The following is a 24,866-nucleotide window of genomic DNA, read 5'->3' as shown; positions in this document are numbered from 1 at the left end:
CATTAAACAGGAGTGCCAGTCTTTTGGGGGCTGTTCCACTGCACAGATTTCCATCCTGAACGTGGCTGGAACACTTGCAGCAGTGGCAGCAGTGTGTGCAGAGCTCTGTGTCCCTGTGCAGGCGCTGGCCTCCCTGCTGGACGTGGTGTACCGCAGTGACGAGAAGGACAAGGCCGTGCCCCTCATCTCCCGCCTGCTCTACTTCGTGTTCCCCTACCTGAGGAACCACAGGCCAGTCTCTCCCTGCTCCTGCCATCTTCCCTCCCTCATCTTTTTGTTTCTCCATTCTCTGTTCCCATTCTAATGGGTTTGAGCAGTGTTTCCCCCGGGAGCTGAACCTGTTGTTGTTTGAGCTCTGGTTGACCCACCTGGGATTTTGGGTTTTACTCAGATCTCCCCTTTCTGTGCCTGTCAGGGGATGGGGATGGGCAGCAGAGCATGCACAGGTCCCAGGATCCAGCAGGAAGCAGAAAAACTTCATCTCCCCCTATCCCCTTCCTACTTTTCCTCACAAATGTGGGAGAGATGGATGTTATCCAGTGGGGACACAGGGCATGGAGTCCTGGAATGTTTTGGGTTGGAAGGGACCTCAAAGCCCACCCAGTGCCACCCCTGCCATGGCAGGGACACCTCCCACTGTCCCAGGCTGTTCCCAGCCCCAGTGTCCAACCTGGCTTTCGACATTTCCAAGGATCCAGCAGCCCCAGCTGCTCTGGGAATTCCATCCCATCCCTGCCCACCCTCCCAGGGAACAATTCCTTCCTAAAGATCTCATTCAAACCAACCCTTTTGTGAGCTGGGATCTATTTTGGAACTTTAAAAAAGCCCATATTGATCATTTCTGTGCTCTCCCCCAGTGCCTACAACGTTCCCAGTTTCCGTGCTGGTGCTCAGCTGCTCAGCTCCCTGAGTGGATACGCCTACACCAAGAGAGCCTGGAAGAAAGAAGTGCTGGAATTGTACATGGATCCATCTTTCTTCCAGATGGACACTTCCTGCACTCAGTAAGAATGGAATTGCAGCACCCCAAGCTTGTATTCTGAATTTATAAGGAAAGGCTTTAAAGGAGAAGAGTAACATTGGGAAGAAAATTCCATTTAGTGCATTCTTATGGAATGGGATAATGTTAACAATGGGTCTCAGCACTAATTCTGCTCCAGACAAGAGTCTGCACACAAATCCTGCCTGGAAACTGTTTCCTTGTATGAAAAATTTAACCCAAATAATTTCTGAGGTGAATCCACACCTCAGCTTTCCCTGGATATCTAATCCCTTCTTTCTCTCCTGCAGCTGGAGATCCATCATTGATCATCTCCTCACACATGAGAAAACCATGTTCAAGGATTTGATGAGTAAGTATCAGCTGCTGATCATTTATTTCTACCTCAGTTTGAAATCTATTTGCATTTGAGCCCTTTGGGTGCATTTTTATTACAGTCATTTATCCATAAAGTGCTGACTATGCATAATTGACCATTTTGGGAACTTGATTCCCAGCTAAAGCTGAGTTAAATCTGAATTTTGGCCATGTCTAAAACACACCAGAGGAGGTTTTGCTGTAAAGGTGCTTCTGTTGGGTTCCCACATTCACATTTTGCTCTAGTTTTGAGGTGTCCAAGTGTGACCTTTCTGAGGAGGAGACTTTGGCAAACTCTGCAGGTGTCTGCCATGAGCAGCACAGCAAACCTTCCACTGCTGTGCCGTGACCTCTAATTCAGGCTTGAGGAGAGTGGGGAAAAACAAATCCTGGAGGAAAGGGTGGGATGGGACCCCTTAAATTGGCCTCAAGCACCTTTAGTCTCTTTTTCATCCTTTCTAAAAGAATAATTATGTTATAACACAAGACAAATTTTATTATGTGATGTGTGCTGGCAGTTTATGTACAGACACCAACGGGATGGGGCTGCTGTGACAAGTTTGGTTTAACTAAGTTCCAACAGATTTGTGACTTTTGCTAGAGCTATTAGTGAAGAGAGTTACTGCATTTAAAGGTTCTTCACTTAATTTAGGTGGTTTTTTTTAAACTCAATTTTGCTTGTAATAATTTGTGAGCTGGGTAATGAACAGAACAAACACTTGGGAATTTCAACAGTGCATACTGTAAATTATCAGAATTTTGCATTGCTCAATTGAGATAATTTTTTTTCAGTGGTAAATAGATAACTGCAAATTTTGGACTTGCTAAAGTTAGCAATGTGGTTCTGACTTTAATTACAATTTGTGCTATCATTTCTAAAACTGTGAAAACAGTCTTTGGAAACTTGTAGGGAAGAAAAACCTATTATTAATAAAGGATTTGTCTTAGAAGGGTCTTGCTGAAAAATGAGATCACAAAGTTGCATTTTTTCTTTTACAATTCTCGGTCAGTGACCCAGGAGAGTTTTTTTTTTTGGAAGATTTGAGGATGCAGGGCTGATGGGCAGCCCCAAAGGAGGCAGTTCCTGAGGATGGTGGATAACTGAGGGTGGTGGATAACTGACCCAGGAGAGTTTTTTCTGGAAGATTTCAGTATCCAGGGATGATGGCCAGCCCCAAAGGAGGCAGTTCCTGAGGGTGGTGGATAACTGACCCAGGAGAGTTTTTTCTGGCAGATTTGAGGATCCAGGGGTGATGGCCAGCCCAAAGGAGGCAGTTCCTGAGGGGTGAACAACTGACCCAGGAGAGTTTTTTCTGAAAGATTTGAGGATCCAGGGCTGATGGGCAGCCCCAAAGGCAGGCAGTTCCTGAGGGGTGGATAACTGACCCAGGAGAGTTTTTTTTTCTGGAAGATTTCAGTATCCAGGGCTGATGGGCAGCCCCAAAGGAGGCAGTTCCTGAGGATGGTGGATAACTGACCCAGGAGAGTTTTTTTTTTTGGAAGATTTGAGGATGCAGGGATGATGGCCAGCCCCAAAGGCAGGCAGTTCCTGAGGGTGGTGGATAACTGACCCAGGAGAGTTTTTTCTGGAAGATTTCAGTATCCAGGGATGATGGGCAGCCCAAAGGAGGCAGTTCCTGAGGGGTGGATAACTGACCCAGGAGAGTTTTTTCTGGAAGATTTGAGGATCCAGGGGTGATGGCCAGCCCCAAAGGAGGCAGTTCCTGAGGGTGGTGGATAACTGACCCAGGAGAGTTTTTTTCTGGAAGATTTCAGTATCCAGGGCTGATGGGCAGCCCCAAAGGAGGCAGTTCCTGAGGGGTGGATAACTGACCCAGCAGGGTTTTTTCTGGAAGATTTGAGGATGCAGGGGTGATGGCCAGCCCCAAAGGCAGGCAGTTCCTGAGGGGTGGATAACTGACCCAGGAGAGTTTTTTCTGGAAGATTTCAGTATCCAGGGATGATGGCCAGCCCCAAAGGAGGCAGTTCATGAGGGGTGGATAACTGACCCAGGAGAGTTTTTTTTTTTGGAAGATTTGAGGATGCAGGGCTGATGGCCAGCCCCAAAGGCAGTTCCTGAGGGGTGGATAACTGACCCAGGAGAGTTTTTTCTGGCAGATTTGAGGATGCAGGGCTGATGGGCAGCCCCAAAGGCAGTTCCTGAGGGGTGGATAACTGACCCAGGAGAGTTTTTTTTTTTGGAAGATTTGAGGATGCAGGGCTGATGGCCAGCCCCAAAGGCAGTTCCTGAGGGGTGGATAACTGACCCAGGAGAGTTTTTTCTGGCAGATTTGAGGATGCAGGGCTGATGGGCAGCCCCAAAGGCAGTTCCTGAGGGGTGGATAACTGACCCAGGAGAGTTTTTTTTTCTGGCAGATTTGAGGATGCAGGGCTGATGGCCAGCCCCAAAGGCAGTTCCTGAGGGGTGTCTAACCGTGCTGTGTGTTGCAGCCATGCAGAGCAGTGCCCTGAAGCTGTACCCCAGCTGTGAGCAGAAGGCCATGCTGCTGAAGCGCCAGGCGTTCGCCGTCTTCAGCGGGGAGATGGACCAGTACCACCTGTACCTGCCCCTGATCCAGGGTGAGCCTCCACCTGCCCTTCCCTGGGCTGCAGCTCAAATCCCACAGAAACCCCTGGCAGTGCCCAAGGCCAGCCTGGATGGGGCTGGGAGCAGCCTGGGCTGGATGAAGGTGTCCCTGCCTCTGGAGCTGGCTGATCTTTGATGTCCCTCCCAACCCAAACCATTCCATGACAGAAATTCTGTAAGAAGGCAAAGTCACCTCTTTTCCAATGCATGCTTTGGGTTTGTTTTTTTTTAAATTTTGAACAAAATTTATAATCTCTGAGTTCCAACAGAAAAATGACCTGAGCAAGGAAAGACAGGAATCTTGGTTTCAAGGCCTTTGTGTCATATTCATATCCTCTGAAAAATCCCTTAATCCAGGATTTTTCTTCTGGGAAGCTGAGAGGCCTCAGAGAAAAAAGAAAACAATTTTTATCTCATTTGCTTCACCTGTATTTACTCCTTTGGAGATTGTTTACCACAGGTGATTGTTCCATTGGTTTCATGTGAGTTGTTTTCACTCTTTGGCCAACCAGGGCCAAGCTGTGTCAGGGCTCTGGAGAGAGTCAGGAGGTTTCATTATTATCTTTTTAACATTGTATAAGTATCCTTTCTGTATTCTTTAGTACCATTAGTATAGCATTCTTTAATATAATATAGTGTCATAAAATAATAAATCAGCCTTCAGAGAGCATGGAGTCAGATCCATCATTCCTCCCTGCCACAGGAGTCCCTGCAAATACAATACCTTTGGTCTGGAACTGGGATTATTTCATGGCAATCTTCCAGCCACTCTTGACCTGCTGTTGTGCTCATTAAATGCCAGTTTTGATCCCATTTTGTGCACCATAAACCCACTCAGGCTTTGTATGAATTCCAACTCAGTTAATACAAGGCAAAGAGCTCAGCCCAAAGCTGATGATCCAATAACAATTGTGTTTTGCCACCTTCCACAAGGTGGAGAGGGACCTTTCACAAGGAGTGACAGGACAAGGGAGTGACCTTAAACTGCCAGAGGGCAGGGCTGGGTGGGATCCTGGCCATGAGGAATTGTTCCCTGGCAGGGTGGGCAGGGCTGGCATGGAATTCCACCCCTGCACCCCTGGCAGTGCCCAAGGCCAGGCTGGGCATTGGGGACAGTGGGAGGTGTCCCTGCCATGGCAGGGGATGATCTTTAATGTCCCTTCCAAACCAAACCATTCAATGATTCCACACCTGAATTCCCAAACAACGCAAATTCATTCAAATGCTAATTTTATTTTACTTTTCCCCCTTTTTATGCTTCTGCAGAACGCCTGACTGAGAACCTCCGCGTGGGCCAGACCTCTCTGGTGGCTGCCCAGATGTTTCTCTTCTTCAGAGTTCTCCTCTTGAGGATTTCCCCTCAGCATCTCACCTCATTGTGGCCAATCATGGTCACAGAACTGGTAAGAAAGAAGTTTTGAACATTTGAAAAAAAAATCATATTTCAAAAAAACATTTGAAAAAAAAAAATTACATTTGAAAAAATTCAGCCTGTGGCTTTTCCCAGTTTAGCTCTTTCCTCTTCCCTGCTTGGAAATTTTTCCACAGTTTTACATCAGTCTGATAATTTGGAGGAGGAAAGTTAAATTGCCATTAGGAAATTCCTTTTGGATTAATTTTGGTGTTGTTAATGGAATTCATGCCTGAATTATTCATTTGTTACATGTCATAAAGGCTCCTTTTCAATGTAAATCATCACTTTTAGTTGGGATTGAGTTGTGTGAACATTTCAGCTTCTCAATAATTATTTCTTTCAAGATCCAGACATTTCTACAGCTGGAGGAAGAATTAACTGAGGAAGAGGAACCAGCAAAGTAAGAGCTGCCATTTGAGAGACTTTTAAAAAATTAATTCATTTCATTAATTCCCTGGGGTAGGGAGAAGAGTTTGAGAGATTTCTTTAAAATTAATTCATTAATTCTCTGGGATAGGGAGGAGCCATCAGGACATTTTGATATTGCATTTTTATTTTTCTATTACTGCTAAATCATAATTTAGATTCTTTTTAGCAGCTAAAACAGTGGTATGCTTAAAAATATAATTACTAAGTATTACTTGTGTACAGAAATAAATGCTAAGTTGGCAGTTGAATATTTTTAAGATGCTGCCATTTTTTGGGCACATTTTAGATTATTTTGCTCCTGCAGAGCAAAAATAAAATAAAAATACTTGTAGAAGAGCCTCCTACAGAATAAAAATAATTGTCCAAGAGCTCCTTTGTGTAAATGTGGGCATTCCTCTTGTGCTGACTGAAAAACCTTGGGTGGATTGGAGTTTGAATGGGACTTTTTTTTTTTAATTTAAACACAGGTGCAACAGCAAAATGAGCAAAGCCAAAGGCCCAGGGGCTGAGATCCAGCCCAAGGAGCTGTGCCTGTACCTGGCAGCCTGCAAATTCCTGGACACTGCACTTTCCTTCCCCCCTGACAGGATGCAGCTCTTCCAAATGTGAGTCCCTCTTCTCTTCCTGCTCCTTTATCCTTAAAAAAAAAAAAAGTGTTTTCCTCAAGATTTCCTTTTGCCTTTCCTCAGTTCCTTTTAGGAGTGCTGATATTGGATATAGGGTGATGGATATTGAATTGAATATATGGTGGTATTGAATTTATGGTGATAAATGGGATTTGGGAGAAGAATTTGGTTGTGGTGTGGGAGGATTTCCCCATCCTCTTTAGGATTCCTGAACTTGGAAAATTGGGAGAGGAGAAAGTGGAGTTGTTTTCCATCTGCACACACTTGGGAATGTTTTGGAGCTGGTTGTATTTAAATATTGGCAAATTAGTAATGTAATAATTCATTAATAGCAAAGAAGAACATTTATGACAGATTTTTATGGAAACCACCAGTGCTGCACTAAAGAAGGCATGATCCAAACAAGGATTTTCACCTTTTTAAGGAATCAACCCATCTATTCCAGGTACAAATGGGCCTTTGTGCCAGAGGTGGACACAGAAGCATCTCCTGTCACCTCCCAGCTGGTGGAAAACCACCAGGAGTGCCAACCCCACATCGTGAGGATCATGGACCTGCTCAAGACGAAATACGGGGTAAAGAAACTTCTCCTTTTTATTTTTAATCCATTAATTGACTTTTCCAAACACAAGATTTTAAGTTATTCGGGGGATTTTTAGATATTTCCTGTGAGGAAGAGGAGGAGAAGCCGTGGCTGGATCCCTGGCAGTGCCCAAGGCCAGGCTGGGTGGGGTTTGGAGCAGCCTGGGCTGGATGAAGGTGTCCCTGCCCCTGGACCTGGCTGATCCTTGATGTCCCTCCCACCCCAAGCCATTCCATGACAGAAATTCTGTAAGGAAGCAAAGTATTTTTCAACAAATGCTTTGGGGTTTTTTTAAATTTTAAATAAAATTTCTGAATCTCTGAGTTCCAACAGATAAATGAGCTCAGCAAGGAAAGACAGGAGTCTTGGTTTCAAGGCCTTTGGTCTGGAAATGGGATTATTTCATGGCAATCTTCCAGCCACTCTTGGCCTGTTGTTGTTGTCCTTCAGTGCCAGTTTTTAAGTTATTGAAGGGATTTTTAGGTATTCCCTGTGAGGAAAAGGCTGCTCAGAGCAGCCGTGGCTGCCTTGAGGTCCCTGGAATGTCCAAGGCCAGGTTGCTCAGAGCTTGGAGCAGCTGGGACAGCGGAAAACTCATGGATGAGCTGCTTGATCTTCAAGATCCTTTCCAACCTTTACCTTTAATAAATCCCTGATTTTTTTATTTATTTTTTTTTTCCCTTTCAGGACCCAAAGCACGCCGAGGGAGCTGCCAGGAATCCCAAATTCCCCCTGCTGAGCCTGCGCTCGGTGTCCAGCATCACCCAGCTGCTGCCTTTCTTCCAGACCCTGTGCTGGGCATTCACAGCCCCTGGCAGTGCCCCCCACAGCTGCCAGCCCTCTGCAGCTGCCCCCCTGCATTCCCCTGGCAGCAGCAGCAGCAGGCTCCTGCAGCAGCTGGAGGAAAGTGTGGAATTGGATTTCCTGGAAAATATGGAAAGCTGAGCACTGGGACACTCCTGAATTAACCACAGGGGGAAAGCTTGGCTGAAATTCTGGTTTTTTCCCCCCCCCCAGATTTCCAGCTGCATTTTGGGATTTCCAGCTGCATTTTGGGATTTCTCTCAAATTATTCAGGTGGTTAAAAAGCAGGGATCTCCAGCTGCTGTGGAGATAAGGGAATAAGGGAAGTTTGGTGGGAATTTCTCAGAGTTTCTGTGGTTTATTTGTTTTCCATGGGAAGGATTAAAGATGTTTTGTAAATAGAGGAAGAATATTTTGGACTTGGTGGAAGTAGCAGCTGTCCTGGGAGTTCTCCAGGACTTTAAAGTGCTTTTGGAACTGAGTCCTGAAGGAAAATGGAAGGAAAATCCAATATTGCATGTCAGTGTACAGTCAGTTTGCAGCGAGTCATTTCCTGAGGTGAAAGCCCCTAATTTGACCTAAATTGATCAAATTCTAAAAAAATCCCCCAAATTCCCCACACATGGATTGTCTGAGGCTCAGCATTGTGCAAGGAGCTGCAGCTTTGCCCTGGCTGTCATTTCAGAGCAGCATCTTCAGGCTTAGCAATTCCTCACAAATCAGAAATGTGCATAAAACACAAACCTCTGCAGGAACATTTTGTAATTAGCATTCCTTGAGGGGATTTTGATTTTAATTAATTGATTAAAATATTTAAATTCATATTTTTTAAATGAAAAACTTTGGTTCTTTCAGTGACTCAGGTGGCTGCAGCTTCTAAAATGCAACTAAATGAAGATAATGCTGTAAAAACAGAAATTGCTTGACTAAAATGAAAATAATATTCTTTGTTTTTTGTTTTTGTAAGAACATTTTTGTACAAAAGAATGTATTTGGCTGTTCCTGGATGGTGAGAGAGGTAGGGGGATCATCCCAGTGCTTTTCCTAAGTTAAAAAGGACATGGGAAAAATTTAGTTGGGAGTCAAGGATTTCTCTTTCCCAAACTCCCACAACAACAAGGGAGGCTTCTCTGCAGTTTTAGGTACAGATGGATGAGATTTTCATCTTGGGTTTATAAACTAAAATAATGAAACATCCTTTCCTCTCACACTGGAATACTGGACAAAAATAACAGCACAAGAGGCTTGTGCTAAACTTATTTAAATCTTTGCATTTTTACAGTGAAGGAAAGTGGTGCACTGAGGTGTGGTCATTAAGAATGTGAATTATTTCTATTAATATAATTTATTAATGGTCTCTAATGCTGTTGGAATGAGCACAAGTGAAAAGTTACCCTTTGAAAGCATCACTTGAATGTTGGAGCAGGACATTGTTAAAATGTTTGTGTTCATTTCCCACCCATCTTCAATAATTCCTATGGATAATCTGAATACTCAGGACGGTTTGGTGTTTTCACTTTCAGTTTCCTGCTGGTTGCATTCCATACTTGGATATTTCCCTTCAAATGCTGAGAAAGGAGAGCAGGGTTAGCTGGGATAGGTTGGGTGGGCAGGAATTCCTGGCTGGGATGGAATTCCCAGAGCAGCTGTGGCTGCCCCTGCACCCCTGGCAGTGCCCAGGGCCAGGCTGGACACTGGGGACAGTGGGAGGTGTCCCTGCCATGGCAGGGGTGGCACTGGGTGGGCTTTGAGGTCCCCTCCAACCCAAACCATTCCAGGATTCTGTTATTCCATGATTCTGTCAAATGGTGTTAAAATCTAGGAAAACTTTTTGCTTTCAGTGGCATCAGGCATTTAAGGGACTTGCAGAATCCTTCCACTTCAGAAGAAAAAGTTCTTTAAGATTTAGTATCCAAGCAGATCTTTTATAATTATAAATAAGATGTGAAAAAGGAGGAAAGGGCTTTCACTAAAAGTCCTGTTTGAGTGCTGGAGGAGCACAGTTCCACAGGCCCAAAGGGGAATATTTGATTCCTTTATTCCATGACTTTGTTACTGTTCCATGTGGGACTAACTGGTTTTCTCCCGCTGATAAATCCCCTGAGGAGCCACAGCAGAGCTCTCCTGCTCTGAGCTGCTCCCACCACAGCAGAACAGCCTCACTGGCCATCTGGAATCTGGAAATGTTTTTGCCTGGAACTTCAGACATCCTCTGCTTTTCCAGGGCAGGAAATGCTTTTGCTTTGCTGTGATTTTGCTTTTCAGTCTAACCAAGCTCAGCTTTGTCCTTGGGACACTTCAGCTCCAATACAGCAGAGCCACAGTGCTCAAAGGGGGACCTGGAAATATTCCAAAAGATTTCATTGTCCTGAAAGAAAAAAATCAAAATCAGGAGGTGCAACCAAGGTAAAACTGCTGAAGAGCAGCAGGACTTGAAGTGTAGAGCATTAAGTGATGGTTGTGTATCCCATGCCATACATGAATGTAATTCTTCTATGAATATTAAATGTTATTTTGCAATGCCTTTTCAAATGCAGTTCTTATTTTTCAACCTGCCTTCACTGCTCACTCACCAATTCTAATTTTTATCAGACTCTGGAAAAGCTCCCAGATTCAAGCACAGAAAAGATCTCCAAGATCATCAGGTCCCAGCTGTGCCCCGTGGGCACCTGGTCCCCAGCCCAGAGCCCTCAGTGCCACCTCCAGGTGACACCTGCAGGGATGGGGACTCCAAATTCCCCTGAGCAGCTCTTCCCAACGTCTGAGCACCTTTCCAGGAGGAAATTCCTGCTGAAATTCCCATCTCAGGGGATGAGGCTGTGCATGCCAGCAGCAGGAGCCTGGGAGAGGCTGTGCTGCTCCTCTCATCCCCCTCCTGCGTCCCTGGCCTGCACAGCCCTGGGATTGTCACCCTGACATCCCTGTCCTGCCCTTGGGGGCTGCGTCTGGCACAGGGAGCTCTGCAGGGATCGTGGACTGACCCTGCATGGAGGGAGAGACTGCCCAGGAATCAGGAGCTGCTGCTGCACAACTCCAGCTGAACGTTTCCACACATCCAAGGGAACATTTCCACACATCCAAGGGAAAACTTCCACTCATCCAAGGGAAAACTTCCACATCTCCAAGGGAAAACTTCCACTCATCCAAGGGAAAACTTCCACTCATCCAAGGGAACATTTCCACTCATCCAAGGGAAAACTTCCACATCTCCAAGGGAAAACTTCCACTCATCCAAGGGAACATTTCCACTCATCCAAGGGAAAACTTCCACATCTCCAAGGGAAAACTTCCACTCATCCAAGGGAACATTTCCACTCATCCAAGGGAAAACTTCCACTCATCCAAGGGAAAACTTCCACATCTCCAAGGGAAAACTTCCACTCATCCAAGGGAAAACTTCCACTCATCCAAGGGAACATTTCCACTCATCCAAGGGAAAACTTCCACATCTCCAAGGGAAAACTTCCACTCATCCAAGGGAACATTTCCACTCATCCAAGGGAAAACTTCCACTCATCCAAGGGAACATTTCCACATCTCCAAGGGAACATTTCCACTCATCCAAGGGAAAACTTCCACTCATCCAAGGGAAAACTTCCACTCATCCAAGGGAACATTTCCACTCATCCAAGGGAAAACTTCCACTCATCCAAGGGAACATTTCCACACCTCCAAGAGAACATTTCCACACATCCAAGGGAACATTTCCACACATCCAAGGGAAAACTTCCACACATCCAAGGGAAAACTTCCACACATCCAAGGGAACATTTCCACTCATCCAAGGCAACATTTCCACTCATCCAAGGGAAAACTTCCACTCATCCAAGGGAACATTTCCACTCATCCAAGGGAACATTTCCACTCATCCAAGGGAACATTTCCACTCATCCAAGGGAACATTTCCACTCATCCAAGGGAACATTTCCACACATCCAAGAGAAAACTTCCACACATCCAAGGGAAAACTTCCACACATCCAAGGGAACATTTCCACATATCCAAGGGAATGTCTGGGAAGAAAACTCTTCTGTGCCATGAGCTTTAACACCTCAGGCTGGAGGAGTGTGGTTTAATAAATGTATGTGGTGGTTTTAGTTTGAAATTCGGTGGAAATACTTATTTTGGTTTATTAATTTGAGATTTTTTGGTGTGGTAGGTTCAATGTTTCTTAATTATTATTGTACTCACTAGAATGTATTTACTTATTTTTTGCTGTGATATAGGATTAGGAGAAAAGTAAAATAAGTTTAAAATTTTATAAGGGTGTAAAGAAAAATTTATTAACAGCAACTAAAAGAAAGAGTAATAATAATCAGAATAAAATCTTTAGGATACTTTTCTTTTTCTTATAATGTTTTTACTGACAATGTAGAGAAAAAAACCTAAAATTTCAGTCAGTTTAGTACTTCTAAAATAATCTTTTTTTAGTTTACTTAGGGATAGAAGTCCCTCTTGTTAATGTTATGGAGATTTCTCTACAAGAAAACATTTTTGTTGTGGTTATCTTTATAGATAGCAGCCCAGGGAAATTTGTAATTGTGAAATCCTTCTCATTTTTTATAAGTTTTGTTATAGTTGTGTTTATGGGCCATGCTAACTTATGGGGTAGTGTTTTAAAGATGAGCTGTTTAAAGGTAAAGGTTCTCACTATCTATCTCTGAAATCATCTTCTTCTTGGGGGTACAGCATCTTTATCACTCTAATTTCTCTGTTTCAAGTTCTCACAGAATCACAGTTACTTTAATATGTTATTTTAACATGTTTAACATGTTACTTTACCATCTCTATTTTAGTGTGGAGGCTAGTTTATTTTTATTTATTTTTTAATTTAGTTTATTTTAGTGAGGAGGCCACACTGAGGGAAAGCTGCTGCTCCCATTTCACCCTTCCCTGCCCAACACTGGGTGAGGGATGGAAGTGGATGTGCCAAACACTGAGAGCTGAGGGGCCACCCAAGGATTGCTGTGAGGAACAGCAGGATGTGGCTGTGGCCATGAGGAGTGGGACAGCAATTTCTGGGACAAATGTCCTTGTTCTGGCACAGGGATGAGGGCAGGGAGTGTCACACAAAATTCCCAGAGGCTCTTCCAGGGTCATCCTGCTCTGCTCCAGGAGATGAGCTTGGGGTCAAAGAAGGAATCCCAGAATCACCAAGGCTGGAAAAGATCTTTAGGTTCTGTCAAGATCCAGTTATTAAAGTTATTAAAAATGCCTCTGCCTGAATTAAGGTGCAAACAAGACCATATGCCATGACAATAGTATGGGTTTGTCTGATAGTAAATAGAGAGAGAAAATAAAGAAATAGAAAAGTGGTGGGGGGGACAGAAAGAGAGTGACAAGGACAGAATAAAGAAAATATCATCACTCCACAGTTCCCAGTGATGTTCCAGTGCTCCTGGTGGTGATGGATCCACAAAAGCACAGAATCCCAAGGGTTAATGCAGCTCGGGCCAGGGGGGAATGCCCAGGGCTGTCTCTTGCAGCAGACAAGAGATCTGTAGCATCCCACGCAGTCTTGAGGTGCAAGATTTCAGGAATGACTCAGGGGGCACTCAGGGACGGACTGTGACACCCCTGAGGTGTCCCTGATGTCAGTGTCCCGTGGATGTGCCCCTGGGATGTGCCCTGTGGTGTTCAGTGCCTCTGGACTTTGGGCGAGCCTCTGAGGTGACACCCAAAGCTGCTCCCTCGTTGCAGGGGAGGCTGTGCAGAGCTGCCCACTGTGGTCCCCACACCCCACACCCTGCAGGGAAGGATCTCTGCTGGGCCTGGCCCTTGTTCTCCCTCTCCCTCAGCCCTGTTCGTTTGCCCCCAGGCTGGGAGGGCTGAACAATGGTGTGTGTAGGGCTTCAGCTTACAGGCCAGAGTCCCAGCCAGGTGGAGGCTTCTGTGGTTCCACAGTTTTTGTTTTAATGGGCAAAACTCCTTCATACCAATGCTCCAGGCATGAATCATTTCAGTCCCTGAAGGTTCCTCACACCCAGCCATGACCCCAGCACCACCACCGTGTTCACCATGAAACCTCGGCCTCAAGTGCCACATCCACAAGGTTTTTGAACATTTCCAGGGATGGGGACGCCACCACAACCCTGAGTGTCCTGTTCCAATGTCTGACCATCCTTTCCATGCAGAAATGTTTCCAAATATCCACCCTGAGCCTGCCCTGGCCCAGCCTGAGGCCGCTCCCTCTGCTCCTGTCCCTGTTCCCTGGAGCAGAGCCCGACCCCCCCGGCTGTGCCCTCCTGGCAGGGACTTGTGCAGAGCCACGAGGGCCCCTGAGCCTCCTTTGCTCCAGCCCCAGCCCCTTCCAGCTCCTCAGGGATTCTGCAGCCCCTTCCAGCTCCTCAGGGATTCTGCAGCCCCTTCCAGCTCCTCAGGGATTCTGCAGCCCCTTCCCAGCTCCTCAGGGATTCTGCAGACCCTGCCCAGCTCCGTTCCCTGCCCTGGACACGCTCCAGCCCCTCCAGGGCTCTCCTGCAGGAGCAGAACTGGACCCAGCTCTCGAGGGACCCCAGCAGAGAGGGACAATCCTATTGTGATAATGGTCCCCTGAATGAGGAATAATTAGTATTGGCTTTATGATTGCAGAAGGCTGATCAATTGTTTCATTAAGCTATATTATATTATTATACTATACTATACTATACTACACTATCTCACTAAGAAGTCTGTAACCCTTACTGACAGTCTGATACAGCTCTGACCTGACTGGCCAATCCCTCTAAACACCATCCAATGTCTAATTAAGAAATCACTCTTTGGTAAATAATCTCCATAGCACCTTCTACATGTACACAACAACAGGTGTAGCAAATGGAGATAAGAATTGTTTTTCATTCTCTTCTCTGAACTTTCTCACAACTTCTCACAGCTTCCCAGGAAAATCCTGGCAGAGAGCTGTGTCTCTCTCTGTTCAGAGGATGTGACCACCACACAAGCCCTGCCCTGCTCCTGCTGCACACACAATTCCCCATCCAGCCCAGCTGCCAGGGGCCTCCTGCCCCCCTGGGCACCCCTGGGCTCGTGTCCAGCCCCTGTCACAGCACCCCCAGGGCCTTTCCCACTGAGGCACAGCTGGGACTTTCCCACAGCGCTCCTGCCCTCCAGGCACTCCGAGTGTTCCCGTCTGGCTCCCCAGTCCAGTTTCTACTTCAGCATTTTTGCTGATTCCAGGTGTCCCTGTTCAGGGGACCATGATCACAATAGGATTGTCCCTCTGCGCTGGCTCTGAGAGGCCCCTCCAGGGCTGGGCCCAGTTCTGCTCCTGCAGGAGAGCCCTGGAGGGGCTGGAGCGTGTCCAGGGCAGGGAACAGACCTGGAAGGGGCTGCAGAATCCCTGAGGAGCTGGGAAGGGGCTGCAGAATCCCTGAGGAGCTGGAAGGGGCTGCAGAATCCCTGAGGAGCTGGAAGGGGCTGCAGAATCCCTGAGGAGCTGGAAGGGGCTGAGGCTGAAGCAAAGGAGGCTCAGGGGCCCTTGTGGCTCTGCACAAGTCCCTGCCAGGAGGGCACAGCCGGGGGGGTCGGGCTCTGCTCCAGGGAACAGGGACAGGAGCAGAGGGAGCGGCCTCAGGCTGGGCCAGGGCAGGCTCAGGGTGGATACTGGGAATTTTTTTCCTGGAAAGGGTGCTCAGGGGGGTTTGGAGTGTCCATCCCTGGAGGTAGCACTGAGTGCTCTGGGCTGGGGACAAGGCGGTGATCGGGCACAGCTGTCCAGGATGACGTCCCAGCCCTGTCCCAACCCAACCCATCCCCTCACTCCGCCCCGCCGCCATCCCCTCACAGCGCCCTCAGCGCCCCGGCCCCGCCCACCGACAGGAGGGGGCGTGGCCTCTCCACGAGCCCCGCCCCGCGTGCGCGCGCCCGGGCCCGGAAGCGCGCAAGGCCGCGGGGAGGCGGAAGCGCGCGCGGGGCCGCGGCCTGAAGATGGCGGCGAAAACACAGGGCGGGATCCGCCTGAGCGCGGTGAGTGCGGGCGGGCGGCGGGGCCGCGGCCGGCCGGGACACGGCACCCGGAGGACCCGCTGGGGACCGGCTCCTTCCAGCCTGCTGTCATGGCCAGGGACACCTCCCGCCGTCCCAGGCTGCTCGGAGCCCGTCCGGGCTGGCCTTGGGCACCTCCGGGGTGCCTCCCCCGGCGAGGGCGGGGAGCGCTGAGTGTCTCTGTGGGGGCCGTGGGGCCGGGGGCTCCCCGCCCTCAGCCCCGCTCTGAACCGCCAAAATTTTCCTCTGTGGGGCCGGCCGGGCTGTCCGAGGGGACGCTGAGGGCTGGGGGTGGGCTCGGGGCTGGGGGCGGGATTTCCCCGCCTCTGGCGAGCGCCGTGACCTCTAATTGCCGACTTGGAACTCCAAATCTTAACTACTTTTATTGCGAGCGGCCTCATTAGAGTTTAACCCTAATTGCGGCTGAGAGCGAGGAGTGTTCGCGCAGTTCGGGGCTGCTGGGTTGGGTTTTCAGTCGCGGTGCTGTTGCTGAGCTGTTGTGGCGATCGGTTCGGTTGTTTGTGCTGATAGAAATGAAGTTAAAGCTGCTTTTTTAGGGGAAATAGGAGAGTTTTTCCCAAGTCAATGCCTGTAAATCTCACCTGTTCTCATCACCTTTAGGACAGTGCTCTGATGAGTAACTTGTGAAATATTTGAGTGACAAATAGTAAGTGTTAAGGAGTGCTGGAATTACAGAATCATTTAGGATGGAAAAGACCTCCCAGATCATTGATTCCAACCTCTGGCTGCAATTTTATCACCTGATATCGATTTATGATACCCTAACATCCATTTCTGTTATCTTAATGTGAATTTATATTACCCAAATAAAAGTTGCTAAAATGAATTATTCCAGAGATGAGCCCTAAACATCATCTCCTCAAAGTTCCAAAATTGCATTTAGATTTTGATTTCAGGCCTTTAATTCTTGCAAGTGTTTGAAACCCATGCTTTGTGTGATATTTTATTGCAGCAGGGTTGTTTTGCTTTTTCAGATAAAGATTTGTATTTATTATTACTTTTTGGATGTATTATTGGTTGTCTTGAGAGGAAAAATATCAAAAATCAGCCTTTGTATGTGGCAGTTCAGAGTTTAAAATAATTCTCAGGTTGAAATCACTTTGCCAGGCTGAACTCTCAGAGGTACAAACGAAACAAGATGCACTTGGGAACTTTCTGAATTATTTTTAGGCTGCTCTTTGGTTTTGCCTGTCGCAGGCACAGCTGAGAATTTGCATTCAGTGACTTTCCAGTGAAAGCTGTGGGTTTTGTAGGGTTTTTCTCTTTTTTTTTTATTTATTTTTTGCTCAGGTGAAGCAGCTGATGCAGTTTTGTAAAAGGCTTTGTGATGCAGAGAATGGTGGGGAGAGCTGATAATCCCAGTTCTTTGGGAATATAAAATATTCCCATGGATTCAGAGGCACTGGGAGGGCCTGGGAACTCATTCCCAGCCTGGAATTTGTCTCCTGCTGCAGCTCTGGCAGTATTTCTGTCCAGCTGCACAATGAAGCAGCTCAGGGAAGCGATCCAGGTTAATATTTTAAGGGTGGTTTTTAATTTGGATCAGTCCTTGATGTGGTTCATTGAACAGGGCTGACCTGGGATTGCGCAGAAATTTCAGGAGGAATTTCTGGCTGGAAAGGTGCTCAGGGCTTGGGAGGAGATTCCCAGGGAGCTCTGCAGTGCCCATCCCTGCAGGTGTGCCCTGGAGGTGGCACTGAGTGCTCTGGGCTGGGCACAAGGTGCCCATGGGGCACAGCTGGCACTGCATGGGCTGGCAGGGCTGTGCCAGCCTAAACAATTCCATGGAAATGGCAGAGGAGTTGTTCCCAAGAAGTTGTTAAATAAGTGCAGGCTAAACCAAGCTGCATTTTTCACTCAAATGAATGAATTACTGTAGTGATCATAGGTGACACAACAAAAATTTATTATTTGCAAGCAGTGAGTTCCTGAGATGAGGCAAACTCCGCAGGGCTTTGGGATTTGTGCACACCTTGGGATCTGCAAGGGTGGGAACTGAAATTCCCAAAGCTGCCTGTCATTTTTGAGAGATAAACTGATTTATTCCCCAATATTTGCTGTTACACCTGCAGGGGATGCTGCTCTCAGGACAGGTTTCAGATATTCAGGTTTGAGCTGCACAGAAAAAATGAAATTACCAAACAAAACCCACTTAATAACGAAATATGTTTGGCTGAGTGACCAAAACAGCTGGATTGGCAAAGTGAGTGTTCACTCTTACTGAATCTCAATTAATTATGAGCTAATTAAAGCGGTGCATTGATGAATGAAGTGTAAGGACAAACGGACTGAAATATTTCCTGGTGAGTTCATCAGGAATTAGGGAGTGGTTGCTGACTGCTGGGTTGCTCTGCAGGAAACTACAAAAGTGATGGCCTGAAACCACTGTTCTGCTGCTCTTTAATCTGATTTTGTGCCCTTGTTTCCACGAGCAAGGCCAGGCTGGAGGGGCTCGGGGCACCCTGCCCTGCTGGGGTGTCCCTGCCTGGGCAGGTGGGCTCAGGGTGGGCTCAGGGTGGGCTCAGGGTGGGCTCAGGGTCCCTCCCAGTGTGGGTTCTGTGCTCGGGGGGTGCTGTGTGCTCTGTCCCATGAATTCCCTCGTGCTCAGCTTTTGCTGAGGGGTGGGAGGTTGGCTCCAGTTCCCACCTTGCCCTCGCTGTAAATGTGACAGTTCCCAGCCCTGTGAGCCATTGCAGCCTTTCCCCTCCAGTTCCCACCTTGTCCCTCCTGTCCCTGGGACAGTTCCCAGCCCTGTGAGCCATTGCAGCCTTTCCCCTCCAGTTCCCACCTTGCCCCTCCTGTCCCTGGGACAGTTCCCAGCCCATTGCAGCCTTTCTCCTCCAGTTCCCACCTTGCCCTTGCTGTAAATGTGAAGTTCCCAGCCCTGTGAGCCATTGCAGCCTTTCTCTTCCAGTTCCCACCTTATCCCTCCTGTCCCTGGGACAGTTCCCAGCCCACTGCAGCCTTTCTCAGCCCTCCCCCAGGCACTGATCTGCAGAATGCCAGCAGGATTCCTGAGATGTTGTTTTCACAATTCCCACTGGTTCACAGCAGTGCAGCTGTTGTTGTGTTACACAGGCAAGCTTTGATTGCTGTGCACACAGAATGGTTTGGTTCACAGGCAAAAAAGGACATTTATTGGTGATGGTGACACTGAGGGTGACACTGGGGTTCTCTCTGTCCTTCCTGAGTGTTGTCTGATGGCCAGGGGAGGTGCTGCTGCCTTTTCAGAAGGAATTTGCCCATGGAAAGGGAGCTCAGGCCTTGGAAGGAGATTCCCAGGGAGCTTTGCAGTGCCCATCCCTGCAGGTGTGCCCTGGAGGTGGCACTGAGTGCTCTGGGCTGGGGACAAGGTGCCCATGGGGCACAGCTGGCACTGCATGGGCTGGCAGGGCTTTGCCAACCTCAAGAATTCCATAAAATTCCCAAGTGTGAGTTGATGCCTCTGTCAAAACCACAGTCAGGGCTTCCTGCCAAGTCCCTCTTGCTGAGATTCCAGGGAGTCCAGCAGGGAATCCAGCCATGAATCCAGCAGGGAATCCAGCCATGAATCCAGCAGGGAATCCAGGAATGAATCCATGAATCCAGCAGGGAATCCAGCCATGAATCCAGCAGGGAATCCAGGAATGAATCCATGAATCCAGCAGGGAATCCAGGAATGAATCCAGCAGGGAATCCAGGAATGAATCCATGAATCCAGCAGGGAATCCAGGAATGAATCCAACAGAGAATCCAGCCATGAATCCAGCAGGGAATCCAAGAATGAATCCATGAATCCAGCAGGGCATCCAGGAATGAATCCAGCAGGGAATCCAGGAATGAATCCGTGAATCCAGCAGGGAATCTAGCCATGAATCCAGCAGGGCATCCAGGAATGAATCCATGAATCCAGCAGGGAATCCAGCCATGAATCCATTAATCCAGCCATGAATCCAGCAGAGAATTCAGCCATGAATCCAGCAGGGAATCCAGCAGTGAATCCAGCAGGGAATCCAGCCATGAATCCAGCAGAGAATTCAGCCATGAATCCAGCAGGGAATCCAGCAGGGAATCCAGCCATGAATCCAGGAATGAATCCATGAATCCAGCAGGGAATCCAGCAATGAATCCAGCAGAGAATTCAGCCATGAATCCAGCAGGGAATCCAGGAATGAATCCATGAATCCAGCAGGGAATCCAGCCATGAATCCAGGAATGAATCCATGAATCCAGCAGGGAATCCAGGAATGAATCCAGGAATGAATCCATGAATCCAGCAGGGAATCCAGCACTTGCAGCCTCCTGTGTGCCTGGAGTTGTTCACTGTTCCAGCAGGGAGCTGAGCAGATGCCAAATCCCTGAATGTGCATCCCTGTGCTGGGTTGGGGTTTGTAAATGAGGTTTTGTTTTGCCAGGGAAGGATTTCAGGTGGGAAAAGCCCCACCAGTTGTTTCTGGTGGATTTTGATCCCAAAGCTTAGAAAACCCAGGAGCAGATGCTGCAGAATCACCCAGGGCTCTGAGGATCCCCTGAGCTCCTGCACAGCAGAGGGAGAAATCCCAAGATCCTTTTGCCCACATGTGAGGTTTCCATTAATACCCAGAGGAATTTTCTTTTGGATTCAGAATTTCTTGGAGGTGTTTGCTGGGAGCTCCCTGGCTTAGGCTGACTCCCTGCACCAGATTCTGCAAACCTGGAGCTCTGCAGCACAGATGGCAGTGAGGAAGGTGCTGTCTGCTCCCTCTGGTGCTCCATGGAGAAATCAGGGATTAGGTTGCACTAGGAATTGTGTCATGTGCTGCTGTGACCTGAGAATCGAGGTGACAGCTCTTGGCACCTTCTGTTGCTCTGAGCCGGGGCTGCTGCCTCTCCTTGTGGCATTTTCCTGCTCTGTGCCTGCTTTGTGGCTCAGAGTTTGCTTTTAGCATCATTCCTTTTCACCTTGGGGCTTTGAGGTGGCTGCTTGCTTTTATTTGCACTTTTATTTACACTTGTGTTTTATTTACACTTCATCCCTTGCTAAAAGTGCTTGTGAACAAATAACTCTGTAAAAATGCAATGTGGGTATGCACACGGTATTTATAATCTCTCTCAGATTTTCTCTGTGCAATAATGTGGATTTTGCTGTGGGTTTTGTGTAACTCAGTGGTACAAGGGCAGTTTTCAGTGGTTTGTGTTCATTTTGCTGCTTTTTGTGCCATCACCACGAGTCGGGCAGGGGGGCTTGGGCAGATCTGTGCAGGGGTTTGTGTTAAAGGCTTTGTGGGAGTGTAACCGTGGATTCCTCAGGGGTAATGCAAACACAACCAGCAGCTGCAGCACTTAAATTTTTTCCAAATGTTTCCTGGACAGGTCCTTAACTCACATGGATTTTTAGTTCTGCGTTTCCCAGTGTTGAAGTGAATGTGTGTGAGCCTGGGCTGGGGCTGCTTGGCAATTCCTTTGGCACTGACATCTCTGAGTTACATCCCATAAGGAGGTGCTGTATTTGCACATTTTCATCTAATTCTGTGCCTTTGGGTACATGAAATGTGTGAGATCCAAGTGCTGAAAGCATCAAGCACCCCCTGAGAGGGGATTTTGGTTGCTGTGGGCACAAGACCCCACAGAGGGTTTTGGGTGCTGCTCACTCTTCATGTGAGGTTTGAATCCTTCTGGTTTAAGATGGGAGTTTTTAACATCTGAGAGCTTCTCTTACTGGTTTGCACCATGGCTTTGATGTTTTCTGTAACCTTTGGCATCATTAGATAGCAATAGTTCCTTATATTTTTATAAAGATAAGGGTTGTTAGGATGACAGCCCATGCTCAGAACATGCTGAAACTGTGCTGAATTTCTCTTCAAGAGCTGTGTTAATGTTCCCTGCCAAAACCCAGAAATCAGTTCAGTTACAGCCTTTTGGTGGTGGTGTCCAAACCAGCCTCATGAAATTTCCTGTATTTAACAGCCTGGTTTCTGCCTTGGAGAGCCCAGACTAATGCCCTGCTTGTGCTTTATTGCAGCTGTGCCCAAAGTTCTTGCACACCAACTCCACCAGCCACACCTGGCCCTTCAGTGCAATTGCAGAGCTCATAGGTAGGTGATCAACAGCTTGGAACAATTCTTGTTTCTTGTTTCAAACCCTTTTCCTTCCTTTTGGGGAAAATCCTGGCTGAACATGCTCAGTGTTTTGCTTTTTGTTCTGCTCCTGTTACCTGCATTACCTGGGGCTTGTGCATCAGTTTGTTAGCTCCTGCTGATCATCCTGGCTGTGATTGTGAGCAGGAGTCACCTGGACATCCCCAATGTTCCTCTTTTCCACAGGCAGGGAGTGAGGAGCTGCTTCCTCAAAATAAAGCTGTGGCCTGGGAGCCCAGCCAGGCTGACTGAGCACTCTGCTGCTGCCAGAGGGAGCAACCCTTGGTCACACATTTCCCTCCCCTTTTCCTTTCCTTCCTCTCCCCCCTTTTCCTTTCCTTCCTCTCCCCCCTTTTCCTTTCCCCCCTTTTCCTTTCCTTCCTTTCCCCCCTTTTCCTTTTCCTTCCTTTTCCCCCTTTTCCTTTTCCTTTCCCTCCTTTCCCCCCTTTTCCTTTTCCTTTCCCCCCTTTTCCTTTTCCTTCCTTTCCCCCCTTTTCCTTTTCCTTCCTTTCCCCCCTTTTCCTTTCCTTCCTTTCCCCCCTTTTCCTTTCCTTCCTTTCCCCCCTTTTCCTTTCCCCCCTTTTCCTTTCCCCCCTTTTCCTTTCCCTCCTTTCCCCCCTTTTCCTTTCCTTCCTTTCCCCCCTTTTCCTTTCCCCCCTTTTCCTTTTCCTTTCTCCCTTTTCCTTTTCCTTTCCCCCCTTTTCCTTTTCCTTCCTTTCCCCCCTTTTCCTTTTCCTTCCTTTCCCCCCTTTTCCTTTTCCTTCCTTTCCCCCCTTTTCCTTTTCCTTTCCCCCCTTTTCCTTTCCCCCTTTTCCTTTCCTTCCTTTCCCCCTTTTCCTTTTCCTTTCCCCCCTTTTCCTTTCCCTCCTTTCCCCCCTTTTCCTTTCCCCCCTTTTCCTTTCCCCCCTTTTCCTTTCCCCCTTTTTCCTTTCCCCCTTTTTCCTTTCCCCCTTTTTCCTTTCCCCCTTTTTCCTTTCCCCCCTTTCCCTTTCCCCCCTTTCCCTTTCCCCCTTTTCCCTTTCCCCCTTTTCCCTTTCCCCCCTTTCCATTTTTCCCTCACTCCAGACAATTACCCTAACAGAAGCAAGCAGGGATTTTTCAGCTGGATAAGGCCAAAGCTGTCCCAAAGGAGGAAACCTGAGCCCTGTGGCTGTGGAAAGGCCTGGCTGTTTTGGGAGTCCAATCTGTTCAATCATCTCAGCTCTTTTCACACTCCAAATACTCAAAACTTTCAGCTGTACCTGTCTGTATTTTGTCATGCTGAAATACATTTTATTAAATATTTCACCGTGATGCAATTTGGACATAAAGTTTATAGAAAGAAACCTGCCAAGGTTTCAGTCACCAAGCTGTGATTCTTTATTGGCTTGAGCTGTTTTCTGTCCCTCAGCTGGACCTGCAGAGCAGGCAGTGAGGCAGAGGTGCCACCACATCCCACCCCACCCTTCTCCCCCTGACAGATCCCTGGGGATGGGGTAAAAGATGGACACGAGTGGTGTTGGGGCAGCTGAGGTGGGCCTGGCTTTGCTGCCAGGAGGGCTCTGTGGAGCTCTGGTTTCTCTTTAGTCATGTTTGATTTTCACATCCTCTAAACACAAAGTTGAGTCTGAAGCATTTTGCAGTAAGGGCTGGGAGAAAGCAGACATTGCACCAGCTGCTCTGCAGGCAGGAAATGAAACTGGAACCTGGGCTTGCTTTCATTTTCTGTTCTGGTGTGAGCTGCTCACCTCCAGCTCCATCTTTGGTCTTTGTGTCACTGCCATTGATAATCTGGGATGTTTTGTGTTGGTTTGGGTCAGGTTCTCCTGGGTTGGATGCAGCTGTTCCATCCTAACACTCTGATTGGCTTTAAAATGTCTGCACTCAGTTAATTTTTGTTTTCTGGTGTCCCACCCTGCTCTCCTTGCCCTCAGACAACGCCTATGATCCAGATGTGAGCGCCAAACAGATCTGGATCGACAAGACCGTCATCAACGACAACATCTGCCTGACCTTCACCGACAACGGCAACGGCATGAACTCTGAGAAACTGCACAAAATGCTCAGGTGGGACCTCCTGACCCTGCCTGCTATAAATCCCACCTCTGCTTCTGCTATTGCTCACTGGATTCCTGCTTCTCATCCATAATTCACTGACTTTGCTGATAAATTCAGCATTTCTGAAGGTTCTAAAGGTCCACGTGAGACTCCAGGGCAGGCAGATGCTGCTGAAGCTTCCCTGTAACATTGTCAGGGAACTTTTACCTCATAATTTCTTTCACCTCATAATTTACTTTTACCTCATAATTTACTTTTACCTCATAATTTACTTTTACCTCATAATTTACCTTTTATCCTTTCTCTCAGCCTTCCCTTTATGCTGTGGAAACTCTCTGTAGTGGCTGCTAGTGGAGATAAGGAGAATTAAAATATTTTTATTACTATTATATTATTATTATTATTATTATTATTATTATTATTATTATTATTATTATTATTATTACTGTTACTATTACTATTATTATTACTGTTATTATTATTACTACTACTACTGGAGATAAGCAGAATTCAAATATTTTATTTTTACTATCATCATAATCTTTATTATTATTATTATTGTTGTTATTGCTATTGTCGGAGATGAGAATTCAAATATTTTTACTATTATTATTTATTATTAAGAGTAATAATGATAATAATAATAATTTGATATATGAAATATGTGAGATCCAATTGCTAAAAGCACAAAGCACCAAGCACTCCCTGAGATGATGATGTTGATGATTATTATTATTATCTGAGATAAGGAGAATTCAACATATTATTATTATTATTATTATTATTATTATTATTATTATTATTAATAATAATAATAGTATGTACATTAAATATGTGAGATCCAATTGCTAAAAGCACAAAGGCATCAAGCACCCCCTAAGATTATGATGATGATTATTATAATTATTATCTGAGATAAGGAGAATTCAA

The 24,866-nt window shown here is 47.0% G+C and overlaps 2 protein-coding genes across 3 annotated transcripts in view; both read left to right on the top strand.

Annotated features, from left to right (window-relative positions):
• DOP1B (DOP1 leucine zipper like protein B) overlaps positions 1 to 10,332 on the top strand; it is a 64,194-nt gene extending 53,862 nt beyond the window's left edge. For both annotated transcript variants that reach the window (XM_058824842.1, XM_058824844.1), the window contains 9 exons: positions 122 to 231; positions 858 to 1,004; positions 1,291 to 1,352; positions 3,809 to 3,937; positions 5,211 to 5,347; positions 5,703 to 5,758; positions 6,255 to 6,392; positions 6,859 to 6,988; positions 7,684 to 10,332. In XM_058824842.1, the coding sequence (XP_058680825.1) occupies positions 122 to 231; positions 858 to 1,004; positions 1,291 to 1,352; positions 3,809 to 3,937; positions 5,211 to 5,347; positions 5,703 to 5,758; positions 6,255 to 6,392; positions 6,859 to 6,988; positions 7,684 to 7,941 (1,167 nt within the window). In that variant the 3' untranslated portion in view covers positions 7,942 to 10,332. The remainder of the gene's footprint in view (positions 1 to 121; positions 232 to 857; positions 1,005 to 1,290; positions 1,353 to 3,808; positions 3,938 to 5,210; positions 5,348 to 5,702; positions 5,759 to 6,254; positions 6,393 to 6,858; positions 6,989 to 7,683) is intronic.
• Positions 10,333 to 15,697: 5,365 nt separating this feature from the next.
• The window catches only part of MORC3 (MORC family CW-type zinc finger 3), a 31,277-nt gene continuing 22,108 nt past the window's right edge, over positions 15,698 to 24,866 (top strand). Inside the window, exons 1-3 of the mRNA XM_058824772.1 lie at positions 15,698 to 15,765; positions 21,785 to 21,857; positions 23,813 to 23,945. Coding sequence (XP_058680755.1) covers positions 15,727 to 15,765; positions 21,785 to 21,857; positions 23,813 to 23,945 — 245 coding nt within the window. The 5' untranslated portion in view covers positions 15,698 to 15,726. The remainder of the gene's footprint in view (positions 15,766 to 21,784; positions 21,858 to 23,812; positions 23,946 to 24,866) is intronic.

Source organism: Ammospiza caudacuta, chromosome 2 (assembly GCF_027887145.1).
Source record: "Ammospiza caudacuta isolate bAmmCau1 chromosome 2, bAmmCau1.pri, whole genome shotgun sequence".
Lineage (NCBI taxonomy): Eukaryota > Metazoa > Chordata > Aves > Passeriformes > Passerellidae > Ammospiza > Ammospiza caudacuta.
This window is presented reverse-complemented; position numbering and strand designations above follow the sequence as displayed.